This window comes from Eulemur rufifrons, chromosome 8 (genome assembly GCF_041146395.1).
Source record: "Eulemur rufifrons isolate Redbay chromosome 8, OSU_ERuf_1, whole genome shotgun sequence".
Lineage (NCBI taxonomy): Eukaryota > Metazoa > Chordata > Mammalia > Primates > Lemuridae > Eulemur > Eulemur rufifrons.
The window spans coordinates 17,262,020-17,279,171 of NC_090990.1; the positions used below are offsets into that span (position 1 = coordinate 17,262,020).

Here is a 17,152-nt window from a genome sequence, read left to right on the forward strand (position 1 = left end):
ACATGGCCATAACTCTTCAAATCAAGCTTTTGTCCAGAGTTCCTCTGATTGATCATCTCAGTTTAAGTAAATTTAAAAGTCAATTCAAGGCACATAAAAGCTGCATAATCACTTCCAACTCAAGAGTATAATAAACTTAGAGTACTCAGGAGCCTGTGGTTGAAAATAGCAATCATTTATATATAGTGCTAAATACGTACTGGTCTAAGTGTGGTCTCTCTATACACACACAAACTCACTTAATCCTAACAACATCAGAGGTAAGTTTAGTAGGCTATTATTATTATTCTCATAAATAAATTTGGCAAAACCCAAATCAAGATAAAGCCAGAACTGCAGAGGCACATGTATTAGGAACACGTGAACCCATTGCAGTATTAGCAATCATCTTTTGCTATAAGTGCTTGGCTTCTAAGAGCTTTTATACAGATGTCTGGGAAGCAAAAAAAAAAAAAACCATATGTAATTAAGGTTATTTCCCAAATAGCATAGGAAAGCTGCCAAAGGCTTTCCTTGAATTGAGAGGAAATGCACTGATAATGGTGAGTATTATAAGCCTCTGGATACAAGATGAAGTAGCTGCCAACCTTAACCACCCAAGTCAAATGCTACCTCCAGCAAATAATTAAAGTTCCCTTTAATCGTCAGAGGAGTTGCTTACAGCAGCATAGAAAGTTCTATTAATTCTGATTCTTAAGTCATAGCTCTGATGGCAGGAAAGTATTAGGACACACCCCCACCTGTAACCACCAAATATCTCCAACTAGGACCTTGAGATTCCCTCTAAACTATTCTCTAGAAACTCCATTTGTGCCTTTATTCTGCCTTTTTAACAGGGACACGGAACAAAAAAATGCTTGTTTGCAAATAAACATCTGAAAGAGTATAGTAACAGCTGATCTGGGCCGAGGCATCAAAACAAAGCAATGATTGTGGAAGAAGACAATGCAAACAACTCGGGAGCAAGAAACTGGAGGGCAGAGAACTTGCAGTAATGTGTGTGCTGGGTATTTCCACCAGCCCAAAGGCCTCATCTGGAACAAACATAAACTAGGCAGGTGTCTATAGCTTGATAATTTGTTACCTGAATAGAAAGAAGTCACTGCCACCAACAGCACTGTGCAGTTTTATTAACCATTCAAGTCCAGTAGCATCTGGTAAGACTGGGACAGAATTGGGATTGAAAAGTGAACAAATATTCAGCATCTAACAGTTCAAAAGAAGCCACTACATACTCTTTTCACAAATATGTTTTCACAGAGCCAATACAGTACTAGCCATTAACCCAGTACACCAAGTGTACTGAAGTAGAAAAGATGCAACAAGAAAAATAGCTACATTAGAAAGACCAACACTTTAGAAAAAGAGTAAAACACTTTCAGTTTCTCCCCTTTAGCCCCTAAAACAATGTCTTACAGCCTGGATCTACCTATACAGTCCTACATCAGCTTCTAGAATATTTGTCAGGAGGGAAAAAATAAAATGACACTGGCCAGTACAGTCTTTGGATATTTAGGAAGGGGAGGGGGAGAAAGTCAGTTCTCAGAACAAATTAGTCAGCTTCAGTCTCATCAGCAGGATCTTTGGATTCTTTGTTCTTCCGCACTTCTTCAATGTGCTTATCCTGTAAAGCAATGGTAAGTATCATCAATCAAATAAAAAAGCCTATCAAGTCATGCTCCCCCACCCCAAAGAGGCTCAGCAAACCCTTGGTACATATATTACCAGCCCATGGGAATTACAAAATTAGAGTTCTACAACATCATCTTCAAACCTCCTGGGTCACTTGTGGAACCTAATGACCAGGCTGCCTACTGATCTTGCAAGGAATGGATGTAATTTTGCTGGATATTACTGAATATTCCATCATAAAATAAAACACCTCTCATTTAACATGTTAAGTCCCTAAACTGAAGGCACTTAGTTCAACCCAATTCATTGGTGAACCAAATCACAAGCTCTTAATCCCTCTACAAAGCAAGAAACCAACCTTCTCCCGCAAACGCTCCAGTTTGGCAGCCATTTGTGCCTCTCGGTTCTCTTTGTTAGCTTCCATTTTGTGGGTCAGTTTCTCTTCCGCCATTTTGCTGAAGTTGTTGTTCTCTTCTATTGCTTTCTGAAGCACTTCTTTCTCATGCTCTCGTTTCTCAGCAAGCTGCTTCAAGACCTCAGCTTCATGGGACTAGAAAAAATTTAACAGGCTAGGCTCTCTGGAATGTATTTAGTATAAAATTACAACAGATATTATTTAATAGGGGGATTGAAAAGAGGCAGAAAATAAGTTCTCTTTAAGTAATACGGATATTAGGACCTGAATTATCCCTATCATAAAATACCGTGAAAATCATATTCTTTTTCTAGTATTTGTATTTACTTTGGGAAACTGCCTATATTTGTTCAGAGATCTCTTGCCCAGTTATTCCTTAAGGAAATCTTTATAAGAATAAGATTTTCTATTTAATGGTGTCCAGATGACTTGAGTAATATGCACTTGGGAATGGTACTGTATTATAAAGAATTTTGGTTACTTAACTTCAAAAGAGTTACCCAAAGAAAACTGGCTCATTGTAAAAGATTTTAACCATAACTGATTAAAAAAAATCCATAATAGAAAATTTAACATTAAGCCTTCAGATTACCATTTAAGTGAGAAGGATTTCTGTTTCAAGGAAAGGCTTATTAGCTTTTCTCTTTGGAAACTGCATTAACTTCCAACCCATACCTTGGTGTGCCTCCTTCAGCAGACTCACGATAGATAGCTTGTATAAGACTCAGAGGTGTTTGGAAGCATCAACTTCCGGTGTTAACTACAGAGCATCTGCCACTGGTTCTATTAATTCTCTTTTGAAAAATACTAGTCATGATAGGAGTCTCACTATATTTAGCCAGTTATTATATAAAGTAGTGGCTAATGACTATAAAAGGCCAGGGTTGATTCCTAAAAAACTTCCCTCTGTCCAACCTTCTGCTGTATTGTTTCCTCCTACTCCGTGAACTCAAACTACATAGAAGCACAGATAGAAGATGTTGCATAAGTGTAAATACTGCTGCTTTTCCTGGGGAAAAGATTCGCAGTGCTGATGTTCAATCACTGCACATACACACAGCATGTGTCACTGAAAAGTATATGACACACCCTACAGCAGTTTAAAAAGGGGCCTGTGTGTATATACTAGACTTCAAATCACACCAGCTGTGCTGGTCTGGGGCAGGTTACTACCTCACCTTTTTGTGCCCTACTTGCCCCAACTTTAAAATCAAACACACCACCCCAATCAGGGTTGGTGGGAAAGAGGACTAAATGAGAATGTATGTAAAGTTCTTAATGAGTAGTAATTATGTTGAATGGAAGAAAATACACTAAAATGTTAGCAATGGCTATTTCTGGGAGGTGGGAAAATGAATACTTTTAATTTCTATTTATAAATTTGTTTCCCAGTTTTTCTACAACAAGCATAGTATTTGTTGATTCTTCTGATTAGTTTTTTTTAAGGATAGCTACTTTGTAATAGAATTGCTTAGATAAGAGAAAAGCTACACAATACTAGTTAAGCAACACAACCACATTACTAGCTGTTTAGAATGCTTTTATTATATAGCTCTCAAAAATAACTAAAGTGACAAAGAATCATCTGCCAACAAATATTCTATTTTTCAAAGAGGAAGCAAGAGAAGCATGAGCTTTGGTTTAAAACAGACGTGGGCTTGAATTCTGGCTCCTACACTTATTAGTTGTATGACTTCAGGAAAATAACTTAACATTCCTGAGACTTTTCTAATTCCCGTTATCTGAGACAACACCCACAGTGTAGAGTCACTATATTAAAGGAGAAAAATATAAACAAAAGAGGTGGCACATTAATAGGAGTTCAACACATGACAGCTGGTATTTTTGTCCAGCCATTGGCATGTGTAATTTTCACAGTCATAATCATGGTTGTAGCTACAATTCTGTTTTCCTCCTGTTATGAAAATAAAATTCATTTGCCCTATTATATTAATAAATATCCTGTTTTCTGTGAATTGTGATGATTACCTTGCGTCTTTCTTCTGCAGCTTCTAATTTCTTCTGAATTTCCTCCAGGGAAAGATCCTTCTTCTTTGGAGGGGAAAGGGGGAATTCTGGGACAGATTCTTTCGACCGAGGGCTGAGAATCAGCTCAAAAGCCTGGCCTGAGGCACGCTTCTCCAATTCTTTCACCTGGATATCTGAAGTTGATCATATTTATAATAATTCAGAAAACCAAGGTTCTCCTGTTCTAATAAACTATTCTGCAACTTTCTAAAAACCAAGTAAATGTAATGAATCAAATTAGGGCTGATGAAAATGCGTTTGCAGGCAAGATATTACTACATAAATACCGTCTCTCAGAAAAACAAAGCTCAACATTTTTGGATTAATAAACACTATTCTGAGACATCAGTACCTGACCGTCCCTTTCATAAACAAAAGAAAGACTTGTGCAAACTCCACAATTTTGCTTTAGAGTAAGCTTAATTGTCTAATAATGAAACAATTATGAGCTCAGTACATTCATGCAATAATCATTTTTTCTTCTTAATTATTCTATTCATAAAACAGCTTTTTGATAAGACCAAAACACAAGTGCCAAATTAAAGGCGTATGACTTGAGCCATCTCCTAATCTAACATCGTAACCCCATCACAATTTCAGCTTTTCCAAATAGATTACCTACCAGAAGAAGCCATGGTGAATAGAAGACAAGAGACTGGCAGTGTATTCTACACAATCCACTGTGGTAAGGAAAGCCCTGAAAACAATTTTCAAAAGCATGCAATCAATTTCTTGGCATTTCTATATGTCACCAACACAAAGAGATCTCAAATCACATCTGTATAAATCAATGTCAGAAAAATCACTACGTGGAATTACATAAGACATCATTAACCAGGGAAAAAAATTATCAATATCTACAAAATACCGAAATGTTGGGAAATTTGAACTGTAATATAACGTTGGTTGCAGAAAATCAAGTTAACTGAGCTTGCCCATTCAAAAAACTCATCGATTTTTAAAATTCGATGAGGTTACAAGGATGAAGGATTTTTTTTTTCCCTTCATAAACTAAATTTCTCCCCCCCCACCGGGAAAAGATATTCCACATTCAACTCAACAGTATAGACCGGAGCCATCTTAATACTGCCTACAATTCATTGTGCAAATGAAATACCCACCCTTGCTTTGTCTGTTTCTGCTACGGAGGAAAACAAAACGCCCAAGCTAATATTAGCCAATAATGTAGAACGCCTATTGTTCCTGAGGTTTAAGCTCTTTGCCAACAGCGAGCAAAATTAAGTTTTATGAACCTCTAGGGTTTTTTTTTTCTCCCCAACCCCTTCCCCTCTAGGTTTTAAGTTATATTTGCTGCCGTTATGTCATAAAAAACGCTATATCTCTTCTTTATTTTTTTAAGATCATGATTCTTGCAGACCAAAAACGCAGGACTACAGGTTCCCAACAGCTAGAAATTAAAATCAGAGGCTCTGAAAACCTCTAGCCCGAGCAGAGCATTAGACTCAGCAGCCGACCAAGGATGGGCGTGGCCCTGGCCCAGGCGAGGAAAAGCGGACAGGACACCCCCGGCCAATCAGAGCACGCCCTGCACTCCGGCCCCGGGCCCCGCCCCCTTCCTCCCCGCGCCTTTTCGAATCTCCCCGAACTCTCCACATCCCCGAGCCCGCGCGCGTGGGAAGGGGAGGGATGGGCGGGGCTAACGGTCCTATCCGGGTAACTCCGCCCCTCCCGGGCTCGCCCAGCGCAGACGCCCCCCCCAACTCCCGCCAAAAACACCTCGAGGCCGCCGCCACCCCCTCCACAGCTCAGCGGGTGGAGCAGGCTCCAGTAACGATCCGCCCGGTAGCCCCGCAGTCGACTCGCCACCTCCTCCAGTCGTCCCCGTCCCCAACCTGCCGCGCCACCTCCTCCAGTCGTCTCCGTCCCCAACCTGCCGCCACCCAAGCCGTCCGCGCCCCCACCGCAAAGACGGACAACCGTCTAGGGAAGCCGGGGGACTCACCCCTCAGTCACAGTCGAGGGCAATCGCGGGGAGGCGGCGTGGCCCTGACCGCCCACAGCCTGGCTGCTGGTCCCCGGGGGCGCCGCCCCACCCCTTCAGACAATGGGGACCACGGCGGAGCCTGCAGGGGAGGGGCGGCACCCCTATTGTCTCCTCAACGACACCCCGGGGCTAAAGCCTCCAGCTCGCTCAGACCCCTCCCCACGACAGCCGCGCCCCCAGGGAGTGGGGACAAAGCCGAGGCTCCGCCCGAGCCACACACAAAGCGGAGAGCCCCCCCGCCCACCTGCCCCTCAGGGGCCCCGGCTCCGCCCGCCGCCCTCCAGCAGGGGGTCGCTGCCACAGCCCGGCCCCTCCCGCCGGCCGCGTCCCTCTCGCTGCCCCAAGCCGGCCACCGCCTCCTGAGAGAGCCCCGCACCCACCTGCTCGGTCCGAGCCGCCTGACCACACTCTGAGCACCAACAGACCCGACCGCGCACAAAAGCGCCAAACAGCGGCACGTGACCCCCGCGCGGGGCTCCGCATTGGCCGAGAGCGGCGGCACGTGCCGCCCCCTCCCCCACAGCCCGAGTGGGGCCCCGCCCCTCGGGACCCCGGAGCACCTCGGGAAGTGTAGTCTAAGCTAGCGGGGCAGGGGGACAATGCGGGGGTCTGGGGGGCGCTTGGGGGTATCCCCAGGTGTGAGCCAGGGGCCAAGGCGGCGGTGTGGCCGCGGAAGAGGGCGTTGCGGTGGACCCCGAACTGGGTTTGGACCAGCTCTCCCATCTCTAGGAAAAGGGCTGGGCGGAGCGGGGTGGGGGGGTCCTTCCCTACCTTTCAGACCTTGGCCGCCTGGACTCCGCCTCTGTAGAGCCACGTGCCCCGCCTCGCCCCAAGGGCAGCACTCAGACTGAGCAGTGTCCCTTTACTGCCCCACCCGTGTGCTTGTCTGAGACGCCCGAGCACCTGTGACAGGACAATGCCACTCTACGCCCCTGCATGGACGGCCCCTGCCCCCCCCTCCCCCGGCACCCTACCCCGGACACCCGCATGTCACCTGTATTGTGACATCATAATTACTAACCCACTCAGCCCTAACGGGTCACGGGCGTGGCCCTTCCCTCACTGGGTGCGTTCTCGCTCCCATCCTCAGGTTCCCTAGCCGGTGACCAGGGACCTGTGCGGGACAGCGAGAGGCTCTGGAATTTGATCTCCTTTGGTCTAACAAAGCCACTGGGCTTAAATGCAACTCCATCTGTTCTGCCAAGCCTTTAGCGGATGACAGGGAAGGAAGAGCTGTAGCAGTTCTAGACTACATGAACCGCAGTTAAGTGCTGCTTTTGTTCTTGGAGCACGTGCTCTCCAGAGCAGCATTGGGCTCTTTTTAAAAATCAAAACAAAAAGAGCCACAAGGCCACTGTTTCCCCTGACCTGGACAGATCAGAACCACAGCAGAGGCACAAAAGAAATTGGTCCGACCATGGCTATCTTGGAATGACTGGCCCCTTTTTCCCACAAGAAGAGGAAAAATAAGTAAAATGTACATGATTCCTAGACCTCTACTCTCATCCTCTGACCAAGACGGTGTCCTCAGGTGGTGGTCATTACACGAAGGTACCTGCTCTTTGAGATCCTGACTAAACTAAATAAATAAGGGACACCTTCATTTTATTAACAGGCTCTGTCTCCCCAAACCAAGACATAAATGTGACCAACTCTCCTGACACAACAGTCCTCATTTAAAAAGACTCCTATGTCTAGTCACTAGGGATGTGCCAGAGATAATATACAATTAATGGGTGCCTGGAATTATGAGAACTGGACCATACAAGCTGCAGACACACCGCACAAAGCAAACAATTAGCAATGCACTGTTGCCCGAAATATGCTTCTTTCGGCATTTTCTCTAACAATCGCTCTTGTGTGGGGTCAGCCTCCCCTCAGCCAACCTAAGTGGTTTTCAATCAGCTTGTGAACAGGACCAGGAATAATTCAGATTCTGAGCCCTGAAAGGCTTCTGCCTCTCAGACCAAACTTAGCTTCAAAATGGCCAGGTTCTTCCATCTGTCATTTTTCTGAGTGGAATCTCAGAAATCATTAGAAAAGTTGGAGAGGTTTTCACCCTGCTGAAAAGTGATAGATAGGCAGGGAACACAAATGAAGAAGGAACCTAAGGCCAAAGGCCTTTACTCCCTGAACCTGCCTTTTATCTTGCAGTCTTTGTACTTAATCCGGAGGTTTGCAGAGGAAGGTCCCACCCATTTGATGTATATTAAAAAAAAAAAAAAAAAACACCAGAAATTGCCACACAAAAATCTCACATTTCTGACTATTAATGTTGTGACAGAAAAAAAAAATAAATCTTTCAAAACACTGATTATTTTAAAGCACTTACACCGCTTCCCCCCACCTTTTCTTTCTCCCTAGAGCAGATGTCTATTTCCATGGAAACCGCAGCTAGGAACGTAGATGTTAGAACTCATGTCGATTTTTAATCTTTCTTAGCGATGCCACTTGGCTTCTGGGTTTGTTGTGAGATGCCTGGTCCTGCCAATCTGTGACAAGGATTTCCTGAGCTCCTCGTGGTGACTTAAGGACTGAGGGGGTGGGGGAAAGGTTTCCCCTAGAATGATCCTGTTAATAAAATGGGGCTTGTGAGGTGGGATGATCCCTGTTCTGTAGGGTGGGGCTGCCTTTCTGAGAGCCAGACCACAGCTAATTATTGTCAACTCCCGTGGGTGTCCCTATATGGGCCTTGGAATAGGAAGGGCTTTCAACTGTAAGGAGAGAAAACAGTTTTGCCACTTGACTTTGGAGAGGGGCAGAATCTCCCCTCTCGAAAGCTTTCTAAAACTAAGTTCAAGATGCCCTCCCCCTGCAGTGGCAGCAAGGAGTTAATGTTCACATCTTGGGACTGTCTATCTTTGCCTATGAGAATTATTTTTGCCTCTGCTCAGATGGCTTGGTCGGATTGTTGTGGAGCTAGCTGTGACTATGGCGCGGCACAAAGTGAAGTCGAGATATGGCAGTCCTCCAGCCTTTGATCTGTGTAGACAGCTAAAGGAGAGCACTTTAGGCTTCAAAGTCTAGAAGGAATGTCTACACTGATCAAATGGCCTTCTGGCCTGTTGTCAGATCTCCTCTACTGCCAGAGAGCCCTGGACAGCCTTTGTTCATTGTTGGGCTGCAAGGCTTGTCTCCCACATAGGCTGCTTTCGGGGCCTGTCCTTGGCAAAAGGGTGTCGTGGGAGACGTTTTCTTGTTGTCCCCAGCCTCTCTGTTCCCTTTGTCTGCTAATCCTCAGGCACTGTGCTCTGACACTCCCTTCTCTGTTCAAAACCTGTCTGTGAATCCATTTTACACATCTTTCTCCCTCGCTAGACCATTAGGTCCTGGAGGCAGGGTGGTGTCTTTGTCTTGTCCCTAGTGCCCGGTGCCGGAACTAGCCCACGACAGTGGCACCTGGATGTTTGCAGAGAACTTTAGGCAAGAACAATCCCTCTCACCTTCAGCGTCCTCTTCCATAGTATTAGACACCTGTACCATAGGAGGGTGGTCAGGATTAAATGAGACCATGTACATGAAAACGCTTAGCACGATGCCTGGCACATTGTAAGTGCTGAGTACTTGTTAAGTATCATTGTTAGAGAAGTTCCTTGATCGCTATAGGTTATTGAATGAATGAATGAATATTAGACTTTCACCTTTTGGTGGGAATTGTAGTCACTGGGTTAACTCTTCCCATGTGCTATTTTTAAAAATTCAATTAATTTAACATTTTAAATAGGTAACACATTCACACGGTTTAAAAATAAAATATAAGAAGTTCTCCTCCTCCTGCCTTCTCTTTCTCTGTCTGTTAAGTTCTCTACCAACCCCTCCTTCACCATAATCACTGTTACCAGTTTCCTGTGTGTCCTAGAATTTCTTTGTATGTACACAGGCGAATTTATAGATATGCATTCTTATCCTCCCTTTTTCTTTTTCTTTTTTTTTTTTTTTTTACAAATGATAGCCTCCTATAACTGTTCTGTGTTTGGCAGTTTTTGCTTAATAATTCATGTCAGGGATCTTTTCCCTGTTCATACATCGAGCATTTCCTTGACCTTGTTCCCACGGTATGAATATTCCAAGATGCAGTTAACCAGTGCTCTATCCACGGCTCTTTGGTTATTCCCAGTCATTTGCTATTTCAAACAATGCTGTAATGAATGGCCTAGTTCATATGGCATTTCCCACGTGGGTGAGTATATCTATAAGATTTATCTAGAGGTGGTATTGCAGGGTCGAAGGGCAAAACACATTTGTATAATAATTTGGATGGTGGCAAATTGCCTTCCACAGGAGTTGTACCAATTCAACACTCACCATGTGGTGTTTTAATTCATTATCTCAATTCATTCAAAAATGGGTTGAAAGGCTTTGTCCCTAGAAATTTCACGCATTAGGGAAAAGGAGGAGGAGGACTAGAAATCCCAAGAAAGACATGGCCGTCAATGCTGTCTATGTTAATAACTCCTCTAAATACTTGGCAAGCGGCAGCTGAACTCGGAACAGCTCTGGTGCCTGCACCGTAGCACTTGTCACAGTCAGTCTTGTGGTAAAAGTAGCTGCAGGTGTCACTGTGAGATTGGAAGCTTCTGAAGGTGGGGTCTTTTTCATCACTGTATCCCACTCCTCTCCCCGTGCTGCCGGACACGATGCCTGGCATATATCTTATTTAATTAATTCTAAGATTTTTTTTCACATTTTTGTATCTTTGAAATCAGCCCGTTTTCTTAGTGGTACATATAAAATAATGGTATGTCTTAAAATGAATGACATTTCAAGTGACTGAACTGTGGTAAAGTGCACACATTATAACTGTGTTAAGTGGAATGGGGCCAACAGTGTTCTGTCTCCATGTTCTAACCCTCCTCCCTCTGATAGAAGTCTGGACCTTCTTCTAGTGATTGATTCCTTTTATGGGGATGACTCTTCATCTTCCTCTTAGGCTCCCATCTCTATTCTGAACGCTGAAGTCACATTTCCAACTGCCTAAAAGACATCTCCTCATGGATGCCCCATAAGGCCCTCCATCCCCGTGTGACGCACATTGAACTGGCAGCTTCCCACCAATCGCATGTGGGCTTCCCCGTTCAGCTGGTGGCTCTGCTAGATTCTTGCTTTCCAGGTTTAAAACCTCACTCAGACTCAACTCCTTCCTCTTTCTCACTTGAAGCCTCCAATTATAGAAATTTAGCATTTTCCAGTAGAATGGAATCTTTTAAATAATATCTGGCACAGAATGTGTACCACATGGCAGGCACTGGTCTAAACACTCCACATGTATTAACTCATTTAATTCTCCTGACAAGCTTATGGGATATTATTAGCATAATCGTAAAGGTGAGGAAATGAGGGTGACCACCTGTTCTGGTTTGCCCTGGACTGAAGGGTTTTTCCAGCATGCAGGACTTTCAGTGCCCAAACAGGGAAAGTCGCAGGCAAGCCGAGATGAGTTGGTCATCCTAAAGGAAATAGAGGCACAAAGAGACAGTATCTTCCTTGGACGTGTCAAATGGGTCCTTGTCCTAGGCCCTGTGCTTTAGAGGGTTGTAGCCTGATCGTCCTCTAGCTCTGCCCCTCCTCACAGGCAAAGAATTCCCTGGGGCCAAAGAGATGTGCCCACCCGGAGCCTGGGCACCCCTTCTAGAACACCCTCTGGGTGCCCAGGACTTCAGAATTCCCAGCCAAAATGGTCCAAGTCTCCTTTTGGCATCTATGCCAGCCCCTTCCCTGGGTCCACTCTCCCAAAGGCAAACTTCCTCCTGGTAAGAGCACCCCTCTGTCCTGAGCTGGCTGAACCTGCACATGTGGGCTGGGGAGTGGGAAGAGAAGGAAGCTGGCTCTGCTATGTTCTCACATGGAATTCCAGGGAATCCAAGAATTCCCAACTCAAAACCTCCCTTTCTAGGTTGTTATGGAGGCATATTTGTCAAGGCAGGAGGCTAGGATATATATTTTTTAAATAGTTTGTTAGTTTGGTTTATAACTCTTAAACACTTAGCCATGTGGTGTGTGGGCTTCCCTTTTACACGTCTGCCCTGGGTCTGGCAGACGTTGGCAGCAAGGCTGGGGAGAGATTAAATCACTTGTTCAACTAGGCCACACAGAAGTGGCAGAGCTTTTGTAGTTGGCTCTGACTCTATGCTTTTGGCTATTACTCTAAACTGTTTTATGAGGCTACCACCCCCCACCCCTCCCACCCCCTGAGGTTATTTTATGAATAGGGGAGAAAGGCCTAGAAAACTTTAGACATTTGCCCAAGGTCACGTGGCTAGTTCATGTCACAGAGGGAATTTGAATCCTGTGCTTTATATGATGCGGCAGGTACTGTTCAGTTACTATTTGTATGAGCTTGGGCACGTGACTTCCCCTTTGGGGGCCTGTGCTCATTATGTGTGAAATGCCGACAATGCCTCTACCTCATAGAGTTGTCAGGACTAAAAGAAATAATGTATGTAGAGTCCCTAGCATTGTGTCTATGCATAATAAACTCTCAGTAAGTGACAGCTAAGGTATTAATCATCAAGCACAACTCTGATCATGCCATTTTTGGCTTGAAAATATTTCATAAATTTACCTTTAGAGCACATCACAGGAGAAAAGTAAAAATTTCTGAAAACCCTCCCCCCCCAAAAATTGGTGACTCCCTTCCCTGGCTAATAGTCCAAGGATTCTAGTGTAGCATCTGAGACTCTCCATGAGGTCACTGCAGTCAACCTCAACAACCTCTTCCTCCTTTTTCCTAAGACTCTTTTTTTTTTTTTTTTTTTTTTCTGGAGACCGGGTCTTGCTATATCGGCCAGGCTGGTCTTGAACTCCTAGCCTCAAGTTATCCTCCTGCCTCAGCCTCCTGGAGCTGGGAGGATTACAGGCAGGCACCATACCTGGCTGATTCTTGATACATTTGAAGATCTGTCTTCTTAAAGAGGGATGGTTATGGAGTGGCACAATTAAGACGAATGGAAGAACTCTGTGATCATTGGACTTAGCCAACAATAGAATGGACCTGGACCTCTTCATGAATGACATGATTCTGCTACAAGAGGTGTCCAGACAAAGATTTGTCAGTTAATCATCAGGAATGTTGAATTGTGATTCTTGCATTAGGAGGGAGGTGGACTAAATGACCTCTCTTCTTGCTTTAAAATCCTTTTTTAATGAGATAGGGAAAGGCTTATGACATTATGCTAGATAAAACAAACAAAGCCCACCCAACTGTATAGTATGAGCCCAACTAGGAACAAAATATAATGAAGAAAATGCACCAAAATATTAGTTCTGAAGAATAAAATAACAATTGAGTTGGTTTTATTCTTTGTACTATTCTGAGTTTTCCAAACTTCTTAAAATGAACATGTATCATTTTTATTAATGACAAAAGTAATATTTAAAAAACAGAAGAGAATTGTGTCCTCCTTACCCATCTTAGGTCCTCCTGTGTCTCTGAGACTTCTACCCTCACTCTCTTTCCCCCCTGCTCCCTGCTAAATTTCCGCTTTATTGGACTATTCCCAGCTCCCTGAAAGGTCACACACCTGTACGTCTCAGTGTTCTGCTGGCACCAACTGTCTTAGTTCAGGCTGCTGTAACAGAATGTCATACATTGGGGGGCTTAAACAACAAACATTTATTTCTCACAGTTCTGGAGGTTGGGAAGTCAAGGTGCCAGCAGATCCAGTGTCTGATGAGGGCTCTCTTCCTGGTTTGCAGACAGCTGTCTTCTTGTTGTATCCTTACATGGCCGGGAGCAGAAAGAGATCTCACGTCTCCTCCTCTTTTTATAAGGGTACAAATTCTACTCATGAAGGCTCCACTCACATGACCTAATTATCTCCCAAAGGCTTCACCTCCAAACCATTATGTTGGGGAATAGGCTTCCACATATGAATTGGAGAGGAGGGGACACAACATTCAGTCTATAGCACCAACCCTCACGAGGCCTTGAGTTCCTTGGCTTCTGTCTAGATTGAAATTCTCCCCACTTTCAAGTTCTTGACTAATCTCTCTGACTGCCACCACTATGCTGGTACTGTAGCTATCCATATACGTTTGGCCTCCTCACTAGTGAGTTAGCTCCTTGAGAGCAGGGTTCTGTATGATTTTTGTCTTGGTATTGCTACAGTGCCATGAGTAGACACTCAGCAAATGTTAAATCATTAGGCTGATGTCTTTTTGTCCACCAAACCACACTGAGGGCTTAGGGTCAGACAGCATATATGAGTGTGTATTCTGGTGTTCAGTCTCTTGCAAATTCAAAATATACTATTCTGAACAGTGACATTTTTTTTCTTTCTTTTTTTAAAAAATGTATTTTGGTTAGGTACAGTGGCTCATGCCAATAATCCTAGCATTTTGGGAGGCCGAGGTGGGAGGATTGCTTGAGGCAGGGAGTTCGAGAACAGCCTGAGCAACGTCTCTACAAGAAAAAAAAAATTAGCCAGGTTTGTTGGTGTGCACCTGTAGTTCCAGCTACTCAGGAGGCTGAGGCAGGAGGATCGCCAGGAGTTCGAGGCTGCAGTGAGCTATGATGTCGTCACTGCACTCCAGCCTGGGCAATAGAGCAAGACCCTGTCTCAAAAAAAAAAATGTATTTTGTTTTTAAACTTCAATTTTGAAATCATTTTAGATTTCCAGAGAGTTGCAAAGATGGTACACACACAGAGTTCCCATGTACCCTTCAGCCAGCTTCCTTTTACATTAACATCTTACATAATCATGGTACATTTATCCAAACTAAAACATTAACATTGGTACAATGCTATTAACTAAATGGCTGACTTTAACTGGATTCCCCATTTTTCCACTGGGGTTCATTTTGTGTTCCAGGATCTAATCCAGGACCTCGTCTTGAATGTATCATCTTGTCTTCTTAGCCAGTGACATTTCTTTAACAAGGAGGTTGGGGTGGTTGCTTTCTATTGTGTCCTCCAACCAACCTGTTCCAAATAATCAAAATATGAGCAAGAAAAAACAGTGGGGACTGGTGAGGTTGCTGCCCTAGCCCTCTGCTGGGCTTCCAGGGCTTCTAAGGGGTAACCTGACTGTTCCTCCTACAGGAGCTAGGAGCATGACTTTTATTTTAGATCTAGTCTATTTCTGGATGGGCTCTTGTGGGCCTAAAAACGGGGATGGCTGGGGAATTACTAGTTTCTTTTAACTCATTAAATTTCTCGGCCATTCCATAGCCCACTTCTCCAGGGCCTGGCACGGGAGCACGATTCCCAGTCACTTACAAAGCTTCCAAGCAGTTGGCATTTATCAGCAATCTTAGCAATTCAGTGAGAACAGAGGTTACAGCTGTCACAGGAAGTTGAAAGCAAGGCTGCTGAAATGACACCCATTCCAAGGCGGGTGAAATCTACACCGAGTGGAATTGAAGCCAGGAAGGTGGGGGTGGCTGGGGTGTCAGGTGGAGGAGGGTGGGATGCTGTGCAAGAGAAAACACAGGAGGGGAAGAAAAGCGTATACGTAGCTGCAACTCGGAGTTGATTTGTAGACCTTCAGGGGCTTATTGCTAATAGACACAAGACCTCTTTCACTAAGCCCTTGTAGCAGTTAGCAAGCAGTGCTGCCCCAGGGTGTATGCAGGCCCCACCAGGCTACTAGAGTACTACAGCAGCCTCCTAATCGGTCTTCAGTCTGCACCCCTCCGGTCCATTCCCAGCACCCGCTCTTGCCAACTCAAATCCCTGCGGAGGAGCTGGGAGAAAAGGCAGCGCAGAGGGGACTGCCGAGAGAGGACTGCCGCAGACTGGAGGAGCATACAGGCCCCGCTAGGTGGGAGGAGGTGGGTGTGTTACTTTTGGGGGCTGTCTTAGCAAAGTGCTACAAACTGGGTGCCTTAAATGACAGAAAGGTGTTGTCTCACAATTCTGGGGACTACACGTGTGAGATCAAGATGTCGGCAGGGTTGGTTCCTTCTGAGGGAGGATCTGTTCTATTTCTACCTTCTGGCTTCCAGTAGCCTCAGCAGCTCCCTGCCTTGTAGACGGTGTTCCCCCGCCCCATGTCTTCATATTGTCTTCACTCTACGTGTGTCTGTCTCTGGGTCCCAGTTTCCCCTTTTTATAAGGACACCAGTCATATTGGTTTAGGGCCCACCCTAATGACCTCATCTTAACTTTATCATCTGCAAAGACCCAATTTCCAAATAACGTCATGTTCATAGGTACAGGGGTTAGGACTTCAACATCTTTTCTGGGGACACAATTCAGTCCACAACACGGGGCTTCTGCTCAGCTTTGGCTGATGGCTGTCTTGCAACAATGTGTGGCTAGAAAAGCTGGAATTTAATACTTCTTGTAAAATCTCCTGATTTATTTATTTATTTATTTATTTTTTTTTTTTTTGAGACAGAGTCTCACTCTGTTGCCCAGGCTAGAGTGAGTGCCGTGGCGTCAGCCTAGCTCACAGCAACCTCAAACTCCTGAGCTCAAGCGATCCTCCTGCCTCAGCCTCCCGAGTAGCTGGGACTACAGGCATGCACCACCATGCCCGGCTAATTTTTTCTCTATATATTTTTAGCTGTCCATATAATTTCTATTTTTAGTAGAGATGGGGTCTCGCTCTTGCTCAGGCTGGTCTCGAACTCCTGAGCTCAAATGATCCGCCCACCTCGGCCTCCCAGAGTGCTAGGATTACAGGCGTGAGCCACCGCGCCCGGCCTCTGATTTTTAAACATTGTTATCTAATTAAATATAAGTAAACTTTAATACCAAGGCTGCCTAAAGCAAGTCAGCCTCAGCCTCACTGTCACCACAGGGCTCGCTCTAAAAATCTGATCCTGTCCCTCCACTTTACCCAGTGTGTATGGGATTAAAGGCCAAACTCCTTAGTCCCGAAACCAGCCCTCCAGGATCCAACTCTCTCCCATCTCTGGGCTCCTGTCCCGCTGCTCCTGCAACAGCTCCCTCCCCTCATTGTACAAGCCTGTCCAAAGACTTGCCCCTGTCCAACCCTTGCCACGGCTGACCTTGAACTCTATTCACCTGGCTTGCAGGACACTATATTCTTCCAGTTTCCCTCCCACCTCACTGGCCGCTCCCTTCATTTCCGTCACCTCTAAGTGCTGCAGAACTCAGTACTCG

General features: G+C 45.0%; 1 protein-coding gene across 2 annotated transcripts; it reads right to left on the reverse strand.

Moving 5' to 3' along the window:
• Positions 1-653: 653 nt before the first annotated feature.
• Positions 654-6,943, reverse strand: STMN1 (stathmin 1). 2 transcript variants are annotated; one of them, XM_069477481.1, is made up of 5 exons: positions 6,852-6,943; positions 4,698-4,772; positions 4,037-4,209; positions 1,991-2,182; positions 654-1,624 (listed from the first exon to the last, which is right to left on the reverse strand). In XM_069477481.1, exons 2-5 carry the CDS (start codon positions 4,708-4,710, stop codon positions 1,553-1,555), a joined length of 450 nt encoding a protein of 149 aa, XP_069333582.1. In that variant the 5' UTR covers positions 4,711-4,772; positions 6,852-6,943; the 3' UTR covers positions 654-1,552. The 2 variants fall into 2 exon arrangements, with proteins under 2 accessions (XP_069333582.1, XP_069333581.1); XM_069477480.1 differs by lacking the exon at positions 6,852-6,943 and adding an exon at positions 6,461-6,491.
• Positions 6,944-17,152: the final 10,209 nt, after the last annotated feature.

Coding starts and splice junctions, on each gene's coding strand:
- STMN1 (XM_069477481.1), bottom strand. Junction 2,183..4,036: donor CTGCAGAAGAAAGACGCAAG/GTAATCATCACA, acceptor AATTTTTTCTAG/TCCCATGAAGCTGAGGTCTT. Junction 1,625..1,990: donor TGGAGCGTTTGCGGGAGAAG/GTTGGTTTCTTG, acceptor ATTGCTTTACAG/GATAAGCACATTGAAGAAGT.